The sequence below is a fragment of the Trachurus trachurus genome (assembly GCF_905171665.1).
Source record: "Trachurus trachurus genome assembly, chromosome: 4".
Classification (NCBI taxonomy): Eukaryota; Metazoa; Chordata; class Actinopteri; order Carangiformes; family Carangidae; genus Trachurus; species Trachurus trachurus.
Window position 1 is genome coordinate 18,173,665 of NC_139898.1, and position 18,715 is coordinate 18,192,379.

At 39.4% G+C, this 18,715-nt stretch overlaps 1 protein-coding gene across 1 annotated transcript in view; it reads left to right on the forward strand.

Moving 5' to 3' along the window:
- pex5la (peroxisomal biogenesis factor 5-like a) overlaps window positions 1-18,715 on the forward strand; it is a gene marked incomplete at both ends in the record, with an annotated part of 89,508 nt that overhangs the window by 42,941 nt on the left and 27,852 nt on the right. The window contains 5 exons of the mRNA XM_083969523.1: window positions 9,598-9,709; window positions 13,830-14,039; window positions 15,192-15,315; window positions 15,642-15,735; window positions 16,704-16,733. Of these exons, the coding sequence (XP_083825649.1) occupies window positions 9,598-9,709; window positions 13,830-14,039; window positions 15,192-15,315; window positions 15,642-15,735; window positions 16,704-16,733 (570 nt within the window). The remainder of the gene's footprint in view (window positions 1-9,597; window positions 9,710-13,829; window positions 14,040-15,191; window positions 15,316-15,641; window positions 15,736-16,703; window positions 16,734-18,715) is intronic.

Consider the following 18,715-nt stretch of genomic DNA (forward strand, 5'->3'; position numbering starts at 1 on the left):
TGATATGCTTTCAAACACGCTACCCAGCCCTAGCCATGTGGTAGCAACTATATTTTGCTACAAAAAACAGAGCCAATTTAAAACAAACAATTTCATCCTATGACTATATGACCTTTAAACAGGTTTAAAAAGGGTTTTTATTGGCCAAATTGCGGTAGAATTACATTTATATTTCAACCTGAAAATATGACAGTGGCAAGTGCTGCTGTCAGTCAACTCACCTTCACAGTAAGTACCTGCAACATCGCCGTCAAGTATTTGCTCAGAGCTGCAGCTGCAACAAACTGAGTGTGCCACCAAAAGCCATGATTTTTGAAAATGACTGCTCTTCGGACCTGCTTACCTTCGCTATGCACCACACCGACTCTTTCGTATGCAAGCACACACAGAAGACTAGGCAGCTGTTGCAAGTCAGCATTGTTTTTAGTGAGACCAGTTAATATTTAATGCCAGAACTGAGTAAAGCACGCAACAGGAAATAAAACAGATTAGGGTTATGTTTTTCTTTCTTATGTAAAGAACTTCATTTCAATCCCATGATTTTCAAGACTGTAAATCATGACTCACTGGACTGTGTTGCACACCAGTTTGCTTAGACATATTATAAATAACTGCAGTGTCAAACCAACCATTTGAAGTCATTTCGATGTGGCCAGACACAACTCGTGGTTGGACTACTCTCCAGTGGCCGAGGCTGCAGTCCGAGGGGCACCGCATCCCAGTTTGATGTCACTTAGCAAGTGACAGAGGCTAAGTGACAGGGCTGTGGCTCCTCTACGCCACATGTCAAGTCAAGTCAAGTCTATTTGTAAAGCGTAAAATTACTTACGATATCTCAATGGACTTCACAGAGTCAGGGGTCTCGGCTCAGCCCAGGCTCTCAGAGATGGATGAGAAAAACTTCGAAGGAAGCCCAAAAACAGAAGCAGCCTGAAACACAATGTCATGAACATATATTTATCTCTATAGCAGCAGCAACACCAAGGTGAAAACCCATAATTATTATTGAATAGTTCTCCCTATTCCTTAGTGCCATCGAGGAGGACTCCTACTGGTAAGATGAAATAGCTTCTGAATGTGGGCTTTAATTTGCAACCACAGATATCCTAAATTCCAAAGAGTAAAGGAGCTGCAAAAAAACAAAAAACAAAACAAAACCACACTTTACTGGGAACTTAAGGATATTGCATCACTGCATGTGAAATTAATTTATTTGCTGCTTAAAGGATAAGGCTGTTGATACTATATGTTTTGTAATGTCAACAAATCTCTTGAAACCAAAACCAACAATGAACTGACTCTAACAATATGACCTGTATAGCCAAATCATGATATTGCTTTAAGCCTTTGGCCTCTGTTGTCCAAAAACTATTGACACATTGAGCTACATCATTACACTGGATAACATGTACCTTCATTAAATTACACATGGGTACTGTAGTTTTTCTCCAGTCAATACCAAAATGTTCTGATATCATTAATTACAAAAGTACTAAAAGTATTGTGTAGCTAAATAGTCTCTTGCAAATCCACAGTTATCTTATTTGAGTAGCGTTTATTAGAAACTACAGCACCCAGTTTTTGCAAATGAATGTACCTTCTTTTAAGTAAAAGTTCATAGCTGTTACCTGTTACCACTAGGAAGAAGGCTGCTTGCCACAGACAGGACGTGTTGTTGGTTTTGGGGATTATTGAATATAAGATCATAATACCCAGTCATATCCTTTAAAAAGTAAAATACACAAGAGTACTACTTTTTCACAATTTCATTGCCAACTTTGCAGCCTAAGGACAAATGTAAAGCCACTATGATGACTCATGAAATGCTTGACGAAATGAACTCCAGTAAGGAGGAGGACCGTAGGAGTACATGGAACAGCTCGTTGCCACACAACTGTAATGAGTAAACAACCTGATACATTACAGAGAAGCTTCAAAAATGATTTATAATAATCCAAAATAAGTATACTGTATATTTACATACACATACAATATGTGAACTTTGTATGCTGCAAAACTTTGGCCATAATTATTTTGTAACCGTCTCTCTATCTAACAAATGTTGTAAATTTTCTGCTGTGAAATTTTGTAGCCATCTTCCCTTTCAATCCCTTTCTGTAGTGTTTTCCACCGTCTCCACCTCCTCCTGTCCTCACCTCAACCTCCCCGCCTTCAAGGCTCTGACAAGTTTAACTGGTACACAGTTCCCTTGACAGCAACATCTGAGAGATCTCTTGGAGTCATGCCCAAGCGGCACAATTAGCTGAAGTTTTCCATTACATAATTTTCTAGATTACTCCTTAAAGCACTTGTAAACAAAATGCTTTGCATATGAGTGGAGCGAGAAGGTATAACACGAGGGGAGCAGAGAAGGGAAAAGGGCAGCAAGGGACAGCGGTAACCTCCTTGTAGTGAGCTTAATGAGAGAATAGCCTAGAGAGCGGCTCTCTTGGGTTAAGAGTGAACCTATAATTGACGTTTGTAGGCTACCTGCTACCAGAGAGCCTGACGCATCTCCCCAGATGTATGCAGGGGATCTACAGTCACCATTTTCTGCAGAGTTATCATCGTTTCATAACCATTATTTAAAATTGGCCCCCATGGCAATCACAGAAAGTGCAATGAAGAACATTACAACAATCATTTAATATTCGCTGCAGATAGCACAGTGTCCCCCATCAGCAGACACAACCTTGATCCTCATAGTCATGACTGGTGTATCTGCTCAAAACTGAGGCATTTAGGATTTAAAGTGCAGGGTTTCCCCCAGTGTATTAACTTTCCCCCCGTCAAGGCTTAAACATCAATAAAGTTATTATTTATTTATTTTTTCTAAATAGGTTTTTATACTCCATACCAGTCACAGTGATGCGGTTGAATGCGCAATGGCGACATCTTTTTCTCAACACGTGAACTCATATGGGGCTAAGATCAGGTTGTTTTTCATCACCTGTCTATCCCCAAAATCACGGCCAACTGTCATGACTAGTAGGGGTGTGTATTGGCAAGGACCTCACGATACGATACGTATCACGATACTTGGGTCACGATACGATATATTGCGATATATTGCGATATCCAGATTGTGCGATATATTGCGATATTACATAGTTCGCTGAAAAACTAAGAATGTATTATGCATCTTAAAATCCGAGTTGTAGGCCTATATTTACATTAAATGATAGTAGTAATTCATCACCAAATGAAAACTTTGTTAACATCTGTGTTTTCTAATAAGACAAACTTCTCAGTCTGTTTACCTCACTTCAATCTTTTGTATTGATGCAAAATGGGCAAATATATGCATCTGACAAATTGTTTGTATTTCATACTAGTTCAAATGAATTAAATACAAACATGTAGATTGCTGCACTCCTACAAGTAAAAATAAAATTAAATATGTAGTTTTACATTTAAATAAAAATGTTAAATTAAAAATGAAATAACCTTATTATCTGAGACTGACATAACCTGCTGTATATTTACACTCCTGCGCTTCCACGTCCTGTCTGGCAATAAAGGCTGCAGTCACACACAGACACTGGCAGTGAGAGACACTCGTCCATCACACAAACACAACAAACAGCTGTGGATTTCCACGTGTGCTGAGCAGTGAGCGGAACCTACCGCGGCATCTCGCACCACAACAACACCAGCTCCCGTTAGCTTAGCGGCTAGCGGAGCCTGTCGGCTCTACAGTCTATGGTCAGCTCTGTAGCATTAGCTCCTCCAGCTGGGCTGCAGCGCTCGCGGTGCTCCGGTTCTACCTGGTTTCCGTGACAACGTGAACACAGCGGCTCCTCCGCTACGCTGAGAAGCTGTGAACAGTCTGCAGTAATCCGTGTTGTTGACGAGGGAGCGGACGCTTGGTGGCATGAGTGCAGGCGCTGTTAGCGTGTGTGGATTAGCATGTAGCTCGGCACAGACGCAGCCTGGCTTGCCCCGTTTAGGTGATCTGACAAGCCGCCTGAGGTGACGCCTCAGTGGGGTTGCACCAGGTGCAGCCCCGGTCTCTCCTGGTCCTCCATGGCGTAGAAAGCCGAGCTCATCCAGCACACTGCACTGGGGTTTGCTTTGCTACGGACGAGAATCAGTCGGTGTCGGTCGCACTGTGGCACATTCTACACTTTATAAAACATGTGCATTATGTTTGATTTAAACAATGATGGGGCTTTCCTGATCTCTTCCTCTGATGCCTCCAACAACGCCATCTACTGGGCTGAACAAGTAACTACTACTTTAGTACCAAAAAAAATAAATTCACCTTTTTTTTTCATCTCAATTTATATAATAAAATATCGATACTTGGCGTCCTTGTATCGATACAGTATCGCCGTTCAAAATATCGCGATATTGTGCCGTATCGATATTTTCTTACACCCCTAATGACTAGGGATCAATATAGTTTTTTTCAGGGCCAATACTGATACTGGTAATTACAGTAGTAATCAAGGAAACTGATAACCGATATTTCAAACCGAGATTCATTTGCCGTAAAAATGAAAGTTTTGGTGTCAACATTTGGAATAACACACCTGGGATTAGACTGAATACAGTAAACAGTTTGAATGTTTTTTTTGTTTTGTTTTTTTGGACACTGTGAAAATCTCTGATAAAAAGACCTTACATTTTTGTAGAATAACACAAACTCCAACACAGATCTTGGTTTTGTGGGTGGGACACTGTTACACAGCCAAGAGTGGTGACTTCAGGCAGAGAGACGGCTGCATCAGAGCCAAAGGAGCGCATTTTAAAATAAGTTTATCTTATTGGTTATTGGTGAGAAAAACGTCCGATATCAAATATCGTAAAAATGCTGAATATCGGCCGTTATTGTAGGCCACGCCGATAACCTGTCTATCCCCAGTCATGACACACTAACTTCATTGAGCATAACAGGGAATGTCACGGAGGAAAGGCCAAAAAAACTCTGAAGGTAGATGTCAGACCCGCTGGCTCACCAGCTGACCAAGAGGAATGCACAGAGTTGACTTAAAAAACAGTACTCTTACCCAGAGATAATGTTAGTTTTTTCTTATACATGTTTTGCCAATTAAGCACCAAGCTGGTTATCACAGTGTTTCTGTCTCACAGCTAAACTCCATGTAGTATTTTCAGAGGATACTATGTTAAACTGCCAGCTTTCAGCAGGGAACATGACTCAAGGCTCCAAGCCATGATTCTGTCAACAACATCTCTCGGTGCTCTCCAAAAGCCTAAAACCTCAAGACTATGAATCAAGTACTACTTAAGAAGATTATATAGTATGCCATGAATGCCCAGCACTTTGACAGTGCTGACCTTCAGTCAATCAGTCACAACATCAGAAACCAGGACTCTGCGGGGGATGCTTCAGCCTGCCTCCACAAAACATTTTCTTTGTTACAAATGATGGGTGAAGCAAATCCAAGGTCGTCTATCGCTAGGGGCATTTTCACACAGAGTACAGGGAATTTAACAATCCTCCTCTGTTTTACACAGACAGTAACAATTGGATGTCTCAACAGACATTTTGCAAGCATCACAAAAAATTGTTATTCACCGACAGATGTCTCTCTTGTTATCATCCACTCAGCCACTGTGAGCGTGTGCATTTATGAATGTCATTTACATTATTAAAAGATTCTCCACGTCCATCCTCAGGTCCCCAGCCTCCACTGAGTTTTTATAGAGTACACTATGTTTACACAGCTCAGGTGGCATTTATGTTCAATGGTCCAGCAATGAGTACAGTGCGTTTGAATGGAGTCATTTGACTTGCTGAATATGAGAGAAAAAGAACTAGGGATGCACCGATACCAATAACGATACCAGTATCGGGTATCGGGTATCGGTCCACAGTTGAGCGGACTATTTAGTCCGCAGGCGAGAAAAAGGAAACCCTCTGTGACCACAGCGTAGAGCCATAGCCACTCTACTGCAGCATAACAGTTGATCTGTGAAGGGAAGTGAGATGATGGCTTAACGTTATGTGACAAAGTATTATTTCAGAGGGCAAGTGCACTTCTTACCGCTTGGTCAGAGGATGATGCGCTGAAGAAAACTTGTTATGCTCTGAGTCTCCATTGCCATGGTTACCAATTAGCAGCTGAGCCACCGCAATCATTTAGAACTGTCATCAAGCAATTTGACCAGAACGTCTTTATAGGTGTCCTATAAACCTTTTTAATGGACCCCCTGCAGCCAATCAGAATTAAGTATTCAGCCAGAGCCATGGTATAATAAATGTTAATAATACAGTAAATCCTTAATGAATCATTATTCCAACATTACAATGTACGTGACACAGAAAAGTTAAGAATTTTTGTCTACAAGGATCCAATTAAGGTTCAGTTACGGTTATCTTCATCACTAATTAATGAAATGACAATTTCCCAGAGCCAGAGGTGACATTTTCAAATTAGTTTTTCTCTTTGACGAAAATATTTAATGTTACAATAATGAAAAAACAGGAAACGTCTCTACAGTGTCCTACTCATTAATTAATCTGCTTGTTGTTTGCATGTTTGGGTAAACCAGATTTGTATATGACATCTTAAATATTCTGATATTTGAAGATTATTTTATGAAAGGAAGCCAATTGTCTCAAAAATATAAAAGAAGTTTTGCCTTATGCATAACACAAAGAACCATATCAGCACACAGACACATCAACACAGAGGCTAAAAGGGAAGAAGTGTTTTGATGTGGTGAATAATAATAGCAGGGTGGATGAATGCTGCTGTTTTTGTTTTCTCTGAATGACAAGCAAGAGTTTCTCTCCTCTGCCGGGTCTGTCAGTTCTATCATTTCTACCTATGTTTCAGGTGGTATTTTAATGAGGTAGCATTTGAGTTAATGTGGATAAAATCATCAAATAAAAGCAGAAGCCATTCGAGATTATCAGTTTTTTCCACTAAAGGCCAGTTGTGTGGTTAATATTCAGATTTTTATAGAGTTTTGAAGCAGAGATGAATCCACTTTTCACAACTCTTATAACTATAACTGGTGCAGCCTTCAGTCCAACTCAGCAACACTTTTCCCAAACAAGCACAAACTGTAAAAAAAAAAAAAAAAAAAAAAAAACACTCAATATACTTGACCTTTAAAAAAATATAAACGAGTGTATTCTCAACCTATAATTTGTCACCGTACTCAAAACTGGGGGAAAATGCATGGGCAGGCAGCAGCAGAGGGTGAAATCAGATTAGTTCACACTGGGAGACTTCCCGGGAACCACAGCTTTATTCTGACACCACAACAGCACAAACTCTAATTACCTGTGCTCGGTCAGCATTCTTGCAGAGCAGCACAAACTCTCACTCCACAAAGTAATGACCCTTCTCCAGGTATTATTTATATACTTTTTCCAACACTTAATGTCCTGCATCAGTGGTAAAAGTTATGTTTGTGTTCTCTCTTGAATCCTGCTCCAAATTAAATGTCATCATCAGCGATTTCTGTTGTTAAACTTCATTATTAATTGGCAATGTAAAGAAATATTCCAGTTGTTCAAATATGCATGAAATAGAGAATTAATAATATCCACCTCGTCATGAGTTATAATTAGTTTTCACTCGTAGATCAACCCTAATGTTCATTATGGGTCCCCAGAGACACAGGGCCCCTATTAACCCCTTCAAAAAAACATCATAATCTTGTTTCATCATCATGATACGTCAATTACTAATTTTATGAGAATTAATGACATGCTTCAGAAGACTGAATAGAGAAAGTTACACATCACGTCTTTTTGGGAATCTCAGACACATAAACTACTGTACTCACAAGAGCACAATAAGAGCATTTAATAGGATCTATGCAGCCGCAAACAATGATAAAGACAGTGCCAAGTTAACACCTGGGTTAAAGGGCTACTATAATGCTATAATATAATTCAGGATGGATATATTATACGTCAGTAATTGTAAGGGCACGTATACTGTGCAGGGTAGATGGTGCTATGAAAAGCCCATTCAACATCTTTCATATCAAGCATATGGCAGGTTGTGTGCAGTCCATTCCATGCTTGGTAATTAAACTTTTACCACCTTCATTAAAATTCTGCTTGTGAGCAACAATAGCAAATGTCATGTTTCCTTGCTGCCAGCATTATATACACACACACTACAGAGGCTGACAACAGCAGTGGCTCCCTTTCTATGGGACAACACTGGATTTCACCTCCAAATTATGAAGCATAGCTTGGCAAAATGTGGCCAGCTGCACCTGGAGTATCAAGGCTTCAGGGTATATACACTGCATAATGAACCTAACCTATTCTGCACCTGCACTGGCAAGCCTACAAATTGGTGCATCATGGGCAATGTGATTAGCATTTCCATGGTTTGGAAGGTGAGATAAGCAATAATTGTTTAACAATTGCTTTTTGGGACATATCCATTGGGTTTCTCTCTGCCCAGCTCTTCTCAGTGGCTCAGTGATGAGCATAACGCGTGTTCAGATTATATACACTGCAGTAAAGACATGGGGTTTTATGCAGGTGCACCAGCATGACAAAACTATAATGCAACTCAGTACAACACCAACACCTCAACGACGAACAGCTATATGGAACACTTAAACAGTGTCCAGCAAATCTGAAGATCTCTATGTATTAAAGTACAATTTATTGAACTGTTGTGATTGCACCTAATCAAGTGGCCACTGCGTGTAAATGAGCCCATATGTATGTATTTCCATAACTCAACAGCACAGACGGGAGAAACTGGTCACTTTCACTACAGAACCTGTCATGTCAGCATCAGTCCAAAATTGCCTAAAGCCCTGAAAAAACATAAATACATGGATAAATAAAAAACATCTTTAGGCTGCAGAGTCATCACTCATACTTTTTTTTTTTTTAAATGCTCTGGTTCAAAAATGTGGGGAGACATCTCATTATGGGCCAGCTGCATGAACAGGTTGGTTTTACACTGGCCAGGTCATTATGGTGCATGTATTCTCCAATTTCCTGCCTCACAATGACTTGTATCAGTTACTGTGTTTTGTGTGTGCATGCAAATGTGGTGACGTGACTGTGTGATGATGATCTTGATCAGCCAATGGCTAAGCATCAGATGTGAACACATGGTGTATTTGAGCACCATCAGCTTGCAGCAGTAGAACCACATGCCACTTGCCAAACATCAGTGGCATGGGTAAATGGGAATCAGTTAACAAAGAGCAGCACATGATCGTGTTTCAAAGGTTATCTCAAAAAATTTTGATTTTAAAAAGGTTCAAATACTGTTCCTATGTTTCTCTGTGTTCCTCTCATAAACATTAACCCTGGCACAAACTTAAAACGTTTTCAAGCCTGCAGCATCTGAGTAGGGAAACGCACATTTGAATCACTTCAGCATATCTATGTCAAGATGCCGTGAGTAAAAGACAATGCTGCAAAAGTGCACACGTGAGTTATCCACCTAAAATGATACAGATGTTGAAGATCATGTGAATATAAGGCATTAACATTAAGGCAGGAGCAGAGGGTGTGAACTTCACTTTATTTTAAGATAGCAGGGACCTTTCCAGATGGTTATGATGGGGTTGGGTGGATTCACAGAAACATGCTAAGTGAGAGTCTGAGTCTGTCTTGTCTGTTTGCCCTTACAGCTGGTGAGTGAGCAACAAGAGAGCCGCCCACTTCTTAGCCCTTCTATCGACGATTTCCTCTGCGAGACCAAGTGCGATGGAGTTTCCCGCCCAGTGACTTCCAACACAGCTGGTATTGTACAGTGATGTTTAAGTCTCTGACTCAGACAGATGACATGCAAACATACCTGACTTCTAAGCATTATTAATACTGTTTCTATTCATCATATTTCATCAAGATGCCCTTTAATTGTTATGACTGTGACACTAGAGGAAAACAAGTACATCTACACACTGAAGTATATGAGGAACAAGCTCTAGTGATTCATTAAATGCGGCAACATGTTTTTATCAGCCATGGGAAAAAAGGAGCTTGTGTTTTTATTCACCTGTGCCATCATGTGTTGACTGAATCAGCATCATGCTCATCATCTCTGTTTATAGTAACACAGAATATAATATCTAATGTTTTCAAGCAGTGCAAAAAAATACATGAGACACATGAGCATAGAGTAACAAAGTCTGGGTTAGGAGGAGGTTTGAGTTGGCTGGGTTGAGTTTAACTAAAGACAGGACTATGGCCAGGAGGAGATCCCTGATTTTGTTTAAAACTGCAAGTCAACACTTTTTCTGTCAAACATAACCATTAGACAAAATTAACTTCATGTGATGACGAATGTCCTCTTACCTAAACAAAACGCTAACTGTAACCCAACCATAAACTTTCCTTAAACCTAACCCAGCCTTTTTTATGGTAAAACCTGACCAAACCAGGGCCGGTGCTTTGTCATGCTACAGATTTTTTTTACTTACTCCTTTATTTGAGTAAGATTACAGTATTCTTTTCTTTTCACTCAGATCTAATCATCTGGCACTATTTTTTGTCTCTTCAGTGGAGCAGTCACATGCTTTATGTACATTGTGATTTATGTGCTAAGTCTGTTTCCATTGTAGTTTGTCAGAATTTGTTTTTATCAGTAGACCAATTTTCCCACCTCAGCCAAGTGTAAAATGGTTTTTCAGTATTTGAGAGAAAGACCTGCCAGTGTTTACACTCCTTTTTTTATTTTTGCTGAAATGTGCAAATAGAGAAAATACACATACAGGGGGGTACAGAGGTCTGAGATCACTTTCCATTGGGAAGATGATAAAAATGCATCTGTGCCAGCCCATCTATTCAAGCAGCAACAATCTTGCTTTTACCCGAAAAAAAAGTTTAATCAATAAACATAAATAATTTACTGTGTAAAAAGGTCTTGACACGAATACAAGCAAAATGTATGTGTCTACCTTAGTACAAATGTGCATTGTGTTGTGTATATTAATTGTAACCACTTAATTCCACAAGTCAATGAAAATCAACATGGTCAAGTACGTGTTGAGAAATTAAATGTTCAGACTTAAGCAGCTGCCAAATGGCATCTTGGTTTCCACATGGATGGCACCTGGATCACTGAGCTGGACCATCTTTTGAACTAAGATTTGCTGCAAACAGACTGAGCAGCTGACATGTGTCATCTCTAAACTGGCCACTGACCGTGCTGATTCAGCCGGGTTCAGTGTGAAGGAACGTTGTGGTGAAGCTCTTGACCTTCTGTCTCCCTAAAGCCTCCTGCTGCTCCTGCTGTCAGCGATGTAGGCCTCATATAACTGGTCAAGTCAATTTAGAAATCCCATAAATAGTCCAATTCAGTCTAGAATTTAGACTTTGAGCAATATTAAAAGATTTCAGGTATAGTATGTTTTGAGGGAGGTTCAAGTGGATCATAGTAGTTGTTTTGTAAGTCTTTTCACATTGTGACTACAGGCTGGCAGGGCATCAACCACTGAATAAAACTGAAGTTACAGTTACTGAGTTGGACAGTGAAAGAAAATCAATAATTAATGATAATCACATGCTTAAATATGCTGATCCACATGAGATTTACACCATGTTGTGCTCTCTCTGGCATGCTGCGTTACTGTAATTTTGAGGCTGATGACTATTTTTGCCAGCTAATGGAATTTTAAAAAACTTTACCATAAATTATGAATTGGTTTCATGGGTATTGGGGGTTTAGAAACACACTAGCTGTACATGTTTATATTTTTACATTTTTCAATTTACGTAAGAAATGGAAATCAATATTATTTTATCTAAACCTCATCAGGCCGATGCCCCTGATGACAAGGAACATCACTTAGACATTGACGAGTGTGGGCTGAAACTGATTTATTCCAGAGGCAGTTCTCATCATCACCCACCTCACTGAATGAAATCCCCTCTTCTCAAGAGCCACACTCTCCCCCTTTTGTCAGCACTTCGCTCTAACAAGCTGTTCAATATTCACAGGAATACAGTAAAGACAACATGGTTCTCACCATTGAACTCTTGACAGCTGATTGCTCATGACTGATTTAGGATCAGTCTATTCCCTAATGAAACGTATCATTTGCCAAACAAGGAATGGCAGATCTAAAGGATGTCCATGTCATCATAAGCTATACACCTCACTAGTTCTCAGAGGCTGTGTCATTCACTCACTCTCTCCGTCTCATATTTTCTCTCAGTCATCATTGTGTTATAAAGCTGAAAACCTTGTGGTCACGTTGCTCAGTATCAGTCCAGCGGCCCCCATGTGGCAACTCATCTTTCATTAAAAATACAGTCTACAGAAACATGTAGTTAAAATATCCAGCTGAAGTGCAATTGTCTTCCCAGTCTCATCATTTCAAGTAGACTTGAGGGTGCCAGAACAGTTTTGACATCATTGCCTTTTCATGAGCAGCTTGCGTTCTCTTTTTGATGCTGAGAACTCTTCAGGCAACTTCCTCACGTGTACGTCTCCTTTGATTTGTAATTGTACTTGTCATTGAAAGAGCACAAGGCATGGGAAACGAACATACTCTCTAATTATGCAGAGATTTCAGCCAACAAATGATCTCAGTTGGTTGTCATGAAACAGCGGCATGCCAATTATGTAGTCATATGCGTGTAGTTTTGAGCTTGCACTGCACAAAAAGGCATAGTCGAGGGCCTCAGGAAAGAGCGAGGAAGCTTTGCAGGGCCCCAAATAACTAATGTATAAAATGACTGTTTTACAAGGATCTCCTATCTTACCTAAACTTAGCTGCTTCCCAATGTGTTTGTTTCGCTGTTTAACAATGACGCATTTAAAAAAAAAAATCAGGTGTCACTGACAAAGATCAACACGCACTCCTTTATCACTGCAATCCACAGAAGATTTTCTAGATTTTTCATGTCAATGATATAATAGATATTATAATTATTATGATTATAATTAAGTATTATCATATGACCATCACTACTTATGCAGCACTGTTGATGTTATTTCCAGAAAATCCAAAAATCCAGAAAAAGATGCTGCCTGAAAATACAGCACATGCTTGGCAATGCACAGCCAGCAGCAGAATATGATACTGACTGGACTCAAACCACAACAGATCAAACTATGAACACAGAAAATATTTAATAAACAAGATATGAACAAAACATATACTGTGAACAGAGGATGAAAATCTGCTCTGAGAAGAAAGAACAAGCTGTATAATTCACAAGAAAAGCTGCAAAAGCATTTTGAGAAACTAAGTACAAACGCTTAAACTCTGCCATTACTTAAGGTCTTTAATTTAAATTCTCCTTCTTTTAAAGAAATCTCAACATTACATTTAACATTGTAGCCATGAACAACCAGACAACAGCCAAAAGTTGAGCCCGGCACTTAATTGACCAAAGTGGAGTTCCTCAAGGGACTGCCTCTTTCTCATCAGACTGAGCAGTGGCCAGAAGTATATCAGGATTCTCTGAAAAGACCAGCTGCAATTTTTTTTAGATGTCCACCCAGGCGGCAATTTGGTGACAGCTTAAGCACCCTTGACAGCTCAACTCACCGTGTCAAAGAACATGTACGTCAAAATCAAACCTTCATGCAGTACAAGAAGTGAAACCTGTTCTTCTACTTTATCACAAAGACAAACTTACTGAAGTTAAGTATGATAGATGATGAAGAGATCTGCAAGACCAGGCTGTGGAGTGGACAATCTTGTACAGTGAAACAGGGGTTTTCTACTGTCAAAGAACACTCACTCCGGGAGTACTGAAGAACATATCTACTGAGGTTAACTATACTCCCCCTGCTGCTTCAGACCCTTTTCACATTGAAGCATTAGAAATATGAGCTTAGAAATATATAACACAACTCACTCTACATTTATGAAAGGAGGCATGCTAACCTAGTGTTATCTCCTACCAGTTCTCTCTTCAACACTGGACCTGCTGGATCTCACTGAACCTGGTGAAAGGAGGAACAGTAAGGACAAGAGGAGTCCCCTAACGTCCCGGAGTGACGGACAGAAGAACAACCCACACAGGAAGAAAACGGACGAGACAGAGCTGATCCAAGTGGAAGTTGAACAGACGGGACCAAGCATGAGAACCCCAGAGAGAGCTTCACTTGACTCAGGTAGAGGAGGACTTCCACAGACCACAGAAATCATCCCAGTTTGTCCCCTAAAAGACAATAGGGGAAAACCGCCAATTACTATTGTATCTGCCCATTGGAAAGGTTAAAGTCTTCAATGAGAACTAATTATGCAGAGTAAGACTACACTGGACTGGAAGTATAAGTGAGAAGGACTACAGAATAATCCATGGCAGTGAGATTGATTGTAACCCTACCATCATTTACAAGTAAATGTTTTCCTATTTTCCTGTCAGAAATGTGGGCACAGACGTTTTTTTTTTTTTTTTTTCGTTTTGTTTAGACACCCACAGCACTGATTTTCTGTCTTGCACACAGTGATTAAAGGTTTGTTTACCAACTATTGGAAAATTTAACAAGTTACTTTTAAATCAGCACTTTTGCAATATGACACAGCAAAACTGAAATTAGCTTTTTTGTCTTTTTCAAAAAAGCATAGTACTTGTCCAGCTGTCAGCTGTGTTGGACAGTAACTTTTAAAATTGCAAAGTTACTGTCAGTTAAAAGTATATTTGTTACGTTCCTGCGTTTCCTATAAATAAAAGCAATGCATTAGAATACTCATCCTTACCAAAAATAAAAAGCCCTTTGCGACGCCTCGCACATGCTGCAGCTTATTTGACCACAGGACATAAACCCTCCTTAAAATGTACCGAGAAGTCCTGAATGACATCATGTTCTTGTCCTTTTCACCAGCAAATTCAAAATAATGCAAGTACCTACTGTACTTCCACGATGTAAACACTGCCCTCTCTGCCACCTGCTTGCCAGGGGTACACAAACACACAGTCACACAGACAGGTGCAGTACACAGTGGGGATTCGCTCTTCCTTAAAGTAACGGATTACTTATTTAAAATCATAACAAAGTTACGGATTACTTGACTCATGGAACTAACGAGTTATATTTCTCGTTACGAGTACTCGGATTACTTTGTAGCGTTACTCACAACTGCCTGTTCTCAGGTTGGTTGATATTTCACTTCAGTTTTAGACTTTGGTTAGTTTTAGATTGAGATGCGACTCTTTTGATCAAGCAGGGCAATGTTTTTGATGCACAATATACAGTATGAACATGATTCAATTTAGCCTGTTATTAATTTATGATTTATTATTATTTTGTTACTGTCACCAGTGACCATTGGTTCACCATTGGATAAATGGGAAGAGTTGAACCCCAACCCTGAGAGGAATGGCAACAGAAAATGGAAAATGGAGAGACGACGTTCATCTAAAAATTCATCTAACGAGTTTCTATGGTAGGTATATCCTAATCAGGCATCAGCAGCATATTGCCATTTGCTCACTGTCCACAGGGACAACTCCGTCTTTAATTACAACAAACATATCTGAATTACGTATGTTATTGATTGTTTATTTGCCATAACCACAATCAAAGGTGGACATGTGGAGATATTACAATACAAAAGTACAAAATCTGCAACGGTTGCATTGATTTCAAAGAATAATAATCACGCTTGTACGGTAAATGTGAAATGCATCTGTATAGTATATATCACTATCTGTACCAATCTGAGTGCAATGCATTTGTATCACTTACACACATTTCTGTCTTTTCCTTTAGGTCCATAGATTGTAAAACCCAATTAGAGCCACTGAATAAGAACTCCTTGGAAGCAAATACCAAAGTCGAGCCAGAGTCTGCCCTAGCATCTCAAGTAAGTGCTCAGATTGACAGGAGCAGGCGATAACCAACATTATTGTTTGTTACTCTTGAAAAGAGAAAGCATCAAACTTATCAAACATATTGTTCTCACTGATGGTTGACCCTACATAATACTTTCATGAATCAATATTTTAATGTGTGTACAGTATTTAGCAACTGCATGCTAATGCATGATAATGTAGCTCTAATTTTAAAATTTGTATCTAATAAGCCACCCTCAGGGTTTTCCCTAGGTTTCTGGAAGGCTTTGGCACACACTGGTAAAACAAGGCAGTGCATAGATTTGTACTGCAATTATTTTCTCATAGCCAATGTAACACTGACAATGTAACAGCGCTTGGCAACCCCCCAAAATTCCTTTTCAGTCGGATGTCTGCAGGCAGGTCACTTTCTCTGTGGATGTAGTCACTAGCCAGCTGATTTAGTATCTGTACCAAGTTGATTCCTCTCTCACTTAACCATTTTCTCTGGCAGTTTTCAGAAGCTGGCATTTTTCAAACTGCCTTTATAAAGTAATCATCTGTGACAGCTGTAATTTCTGGCTGTTTGACAGATTTTCTCCCTGGTTTAATTCTGCAGTAAAGAGGTTGGGAGGATGCTATCAACCTCATGCAGGTTGAAGCTGACTACTTCTCAATGGACTTGAAAATGTTTGTTAGCCTAGCAATGTTGCAAAACGCTTGTTACACATACTCAACCCATTCCCAAAAAGATACATTTACAATTGTGCTGTGCTTTGAGCAGTATAAGCTAACACCTACTTTTACAAACCTTATTTCCAGATAAATATATTTTATATGGGCCAGTAAGGTTGTTTTTTTTAAGACACTAATTCTGCTTTGGCTTTTGTAAAAAATTATTAGGTACTACACATGAGCCAATTATAGGGAAAGCCCTGACCCTGTTGTGTGATTGTTTACCCATCATTTTGTCCTAACACCTACAATTCTTCCATTTCAGCTCAACAGGCAGTATATTAGTGGAAGACATGTAAGCCTCCCTATGCATCCTTTCATATACTATTGAAAGACTTTTACATTTGCACCGGGAAAACAGCATCACAGCATCTCAAAATTTGACTTTAAGAAAAAGACCAAAAACAGGTTGACTGTATTTTTAGCCAAAACAGCACCTTAGAGGAAATCAACATAGCTACTGCTGGTCTTGAGATCGTTTCTTTGTGGTGCTATGAGGTCCAAATGTCAAGCGCTTTCCTCCTGAGTTGATGTCTCTGTGTAGGTCTGCATAAGGGGTCTTGTTTCCAGACGCCATTATTAGATTAATAGCCTATGAATTATTCAGCAGCCTTACTCTGAGCCCATTAGTGTTGATCTCACAAAGCCAGCTAAGCATACATCACCTTTTCAGCGCTCTGATAAATAATAGATTTAGGATTAAAGATAGCTACCCAAGATGGAGGTAAGTTATTGGCAAACAAACACACTTAAGTTGTTTCGCTCAGGAGTTACATAGTAGCTCGCTGACGGTAAAGAGTGATTTTAGTTTCCTACTTGGCTGGTATCACACACACACACACACACACACACACACACACACACACACACACACACACACACACACACACACACACACACACACACACACACACACACACACACACACACACACACACACACACACACACACACCAAACCAAACATAAGCATGGAAATACAGGACACTTGTGTTGCATGCGATATAAACACAATTACAAAACACAAGATGTGGCTTAACATTTTGAGCCTCAAGGAAAAATCCACCCTCAGATGATTGTGTGAAATCAAAACATAAAAGGCTTGGCATGCCCTGTACTTTTTGGAGTGATGAGGCATTGATTATTAGATGAACAGTGAAGTTCCTTCTTGACCTTGTGCTCAATATGTGGCATGGTAAATTCATTTCATCTAAAAAGGTCCACTTCTTCTGAAGGTTCACATCTTTGTTTTCAGCTGTGAATGGAACTAATGAAGATGTATATCAAATTGTTTTCTGGCATCAAATTGGCCATTCAATAAACTCTTCCTCTTAACAGCCAATCATAGCTAAGATACTGTTATGTTTTCCATTTACATGTCTGGCGTGAACGACACAAATAGCATGGGCGCCGAAATGAAACTGGCTCCGCGCAGCTAAAATTGTTTTGCGTTACACGTTAACTTTGACAGCCTTAATATTTAAATAAGCACTTAAAATAGGAATTGATCAATGAATGATGAATCCATCTAGAAAATTCTTAACTTTAAAAGAAATAGTATGGTACATTTATCGAGTAAACCATTTATTTAAAGAATATATTTGAAGAAGCACTTTAATGAGAATATCTGGATTCCCTCGCCATTTTCCATTTCCTTTTTCCACTTTTAATTGCCCTTGTATATGAAATTAGCTGCACAAATAAAGCTGCCTTGCTTTGCCTTCCAGCTGCTTTGTATTTTCCTATGAAATGGATTTCTGTTTAGCCTCTCCATGACACTCAAGGTCTTCAGTGCTGGTACCAACCAGGCCAAACAATCTCAACTGGCCATGGAATATAACGAGCTCACTGACTGGTAGGAGAGCTAACCTGAGGGCTTTTAACAGCTCTCGAGGCCTGGACTGTCATGGCAATGATGATTAATTATTAATTTATAAATTCCTAATAAAAAAACGTATTCCTAATTCTTATTCCAATATGAAACTAAGCAAATGGTTTATTATTTGTTCTGTGGCATCACTGGTCCTCCATATAGTTCTGCTGGAACGAGAAGAAACTAATAAATCAAGAAAGACCAGGAAGCAATAACACAATCAATAAGCCGTTTGTAAAAAAAAAAAAAAAAAAAAAAAAAAAGTGTTGTGTTTAGGGTGGATTTTTCTTTTAACAACCCTGCCACAGCATACTGTGGTTTCTTCACTTTCTATTAACACTGCATGCATTTTGTTCTTGTAAATAAAAATGTGGTTATCTACAATAAATGAATGAGGCAATTACT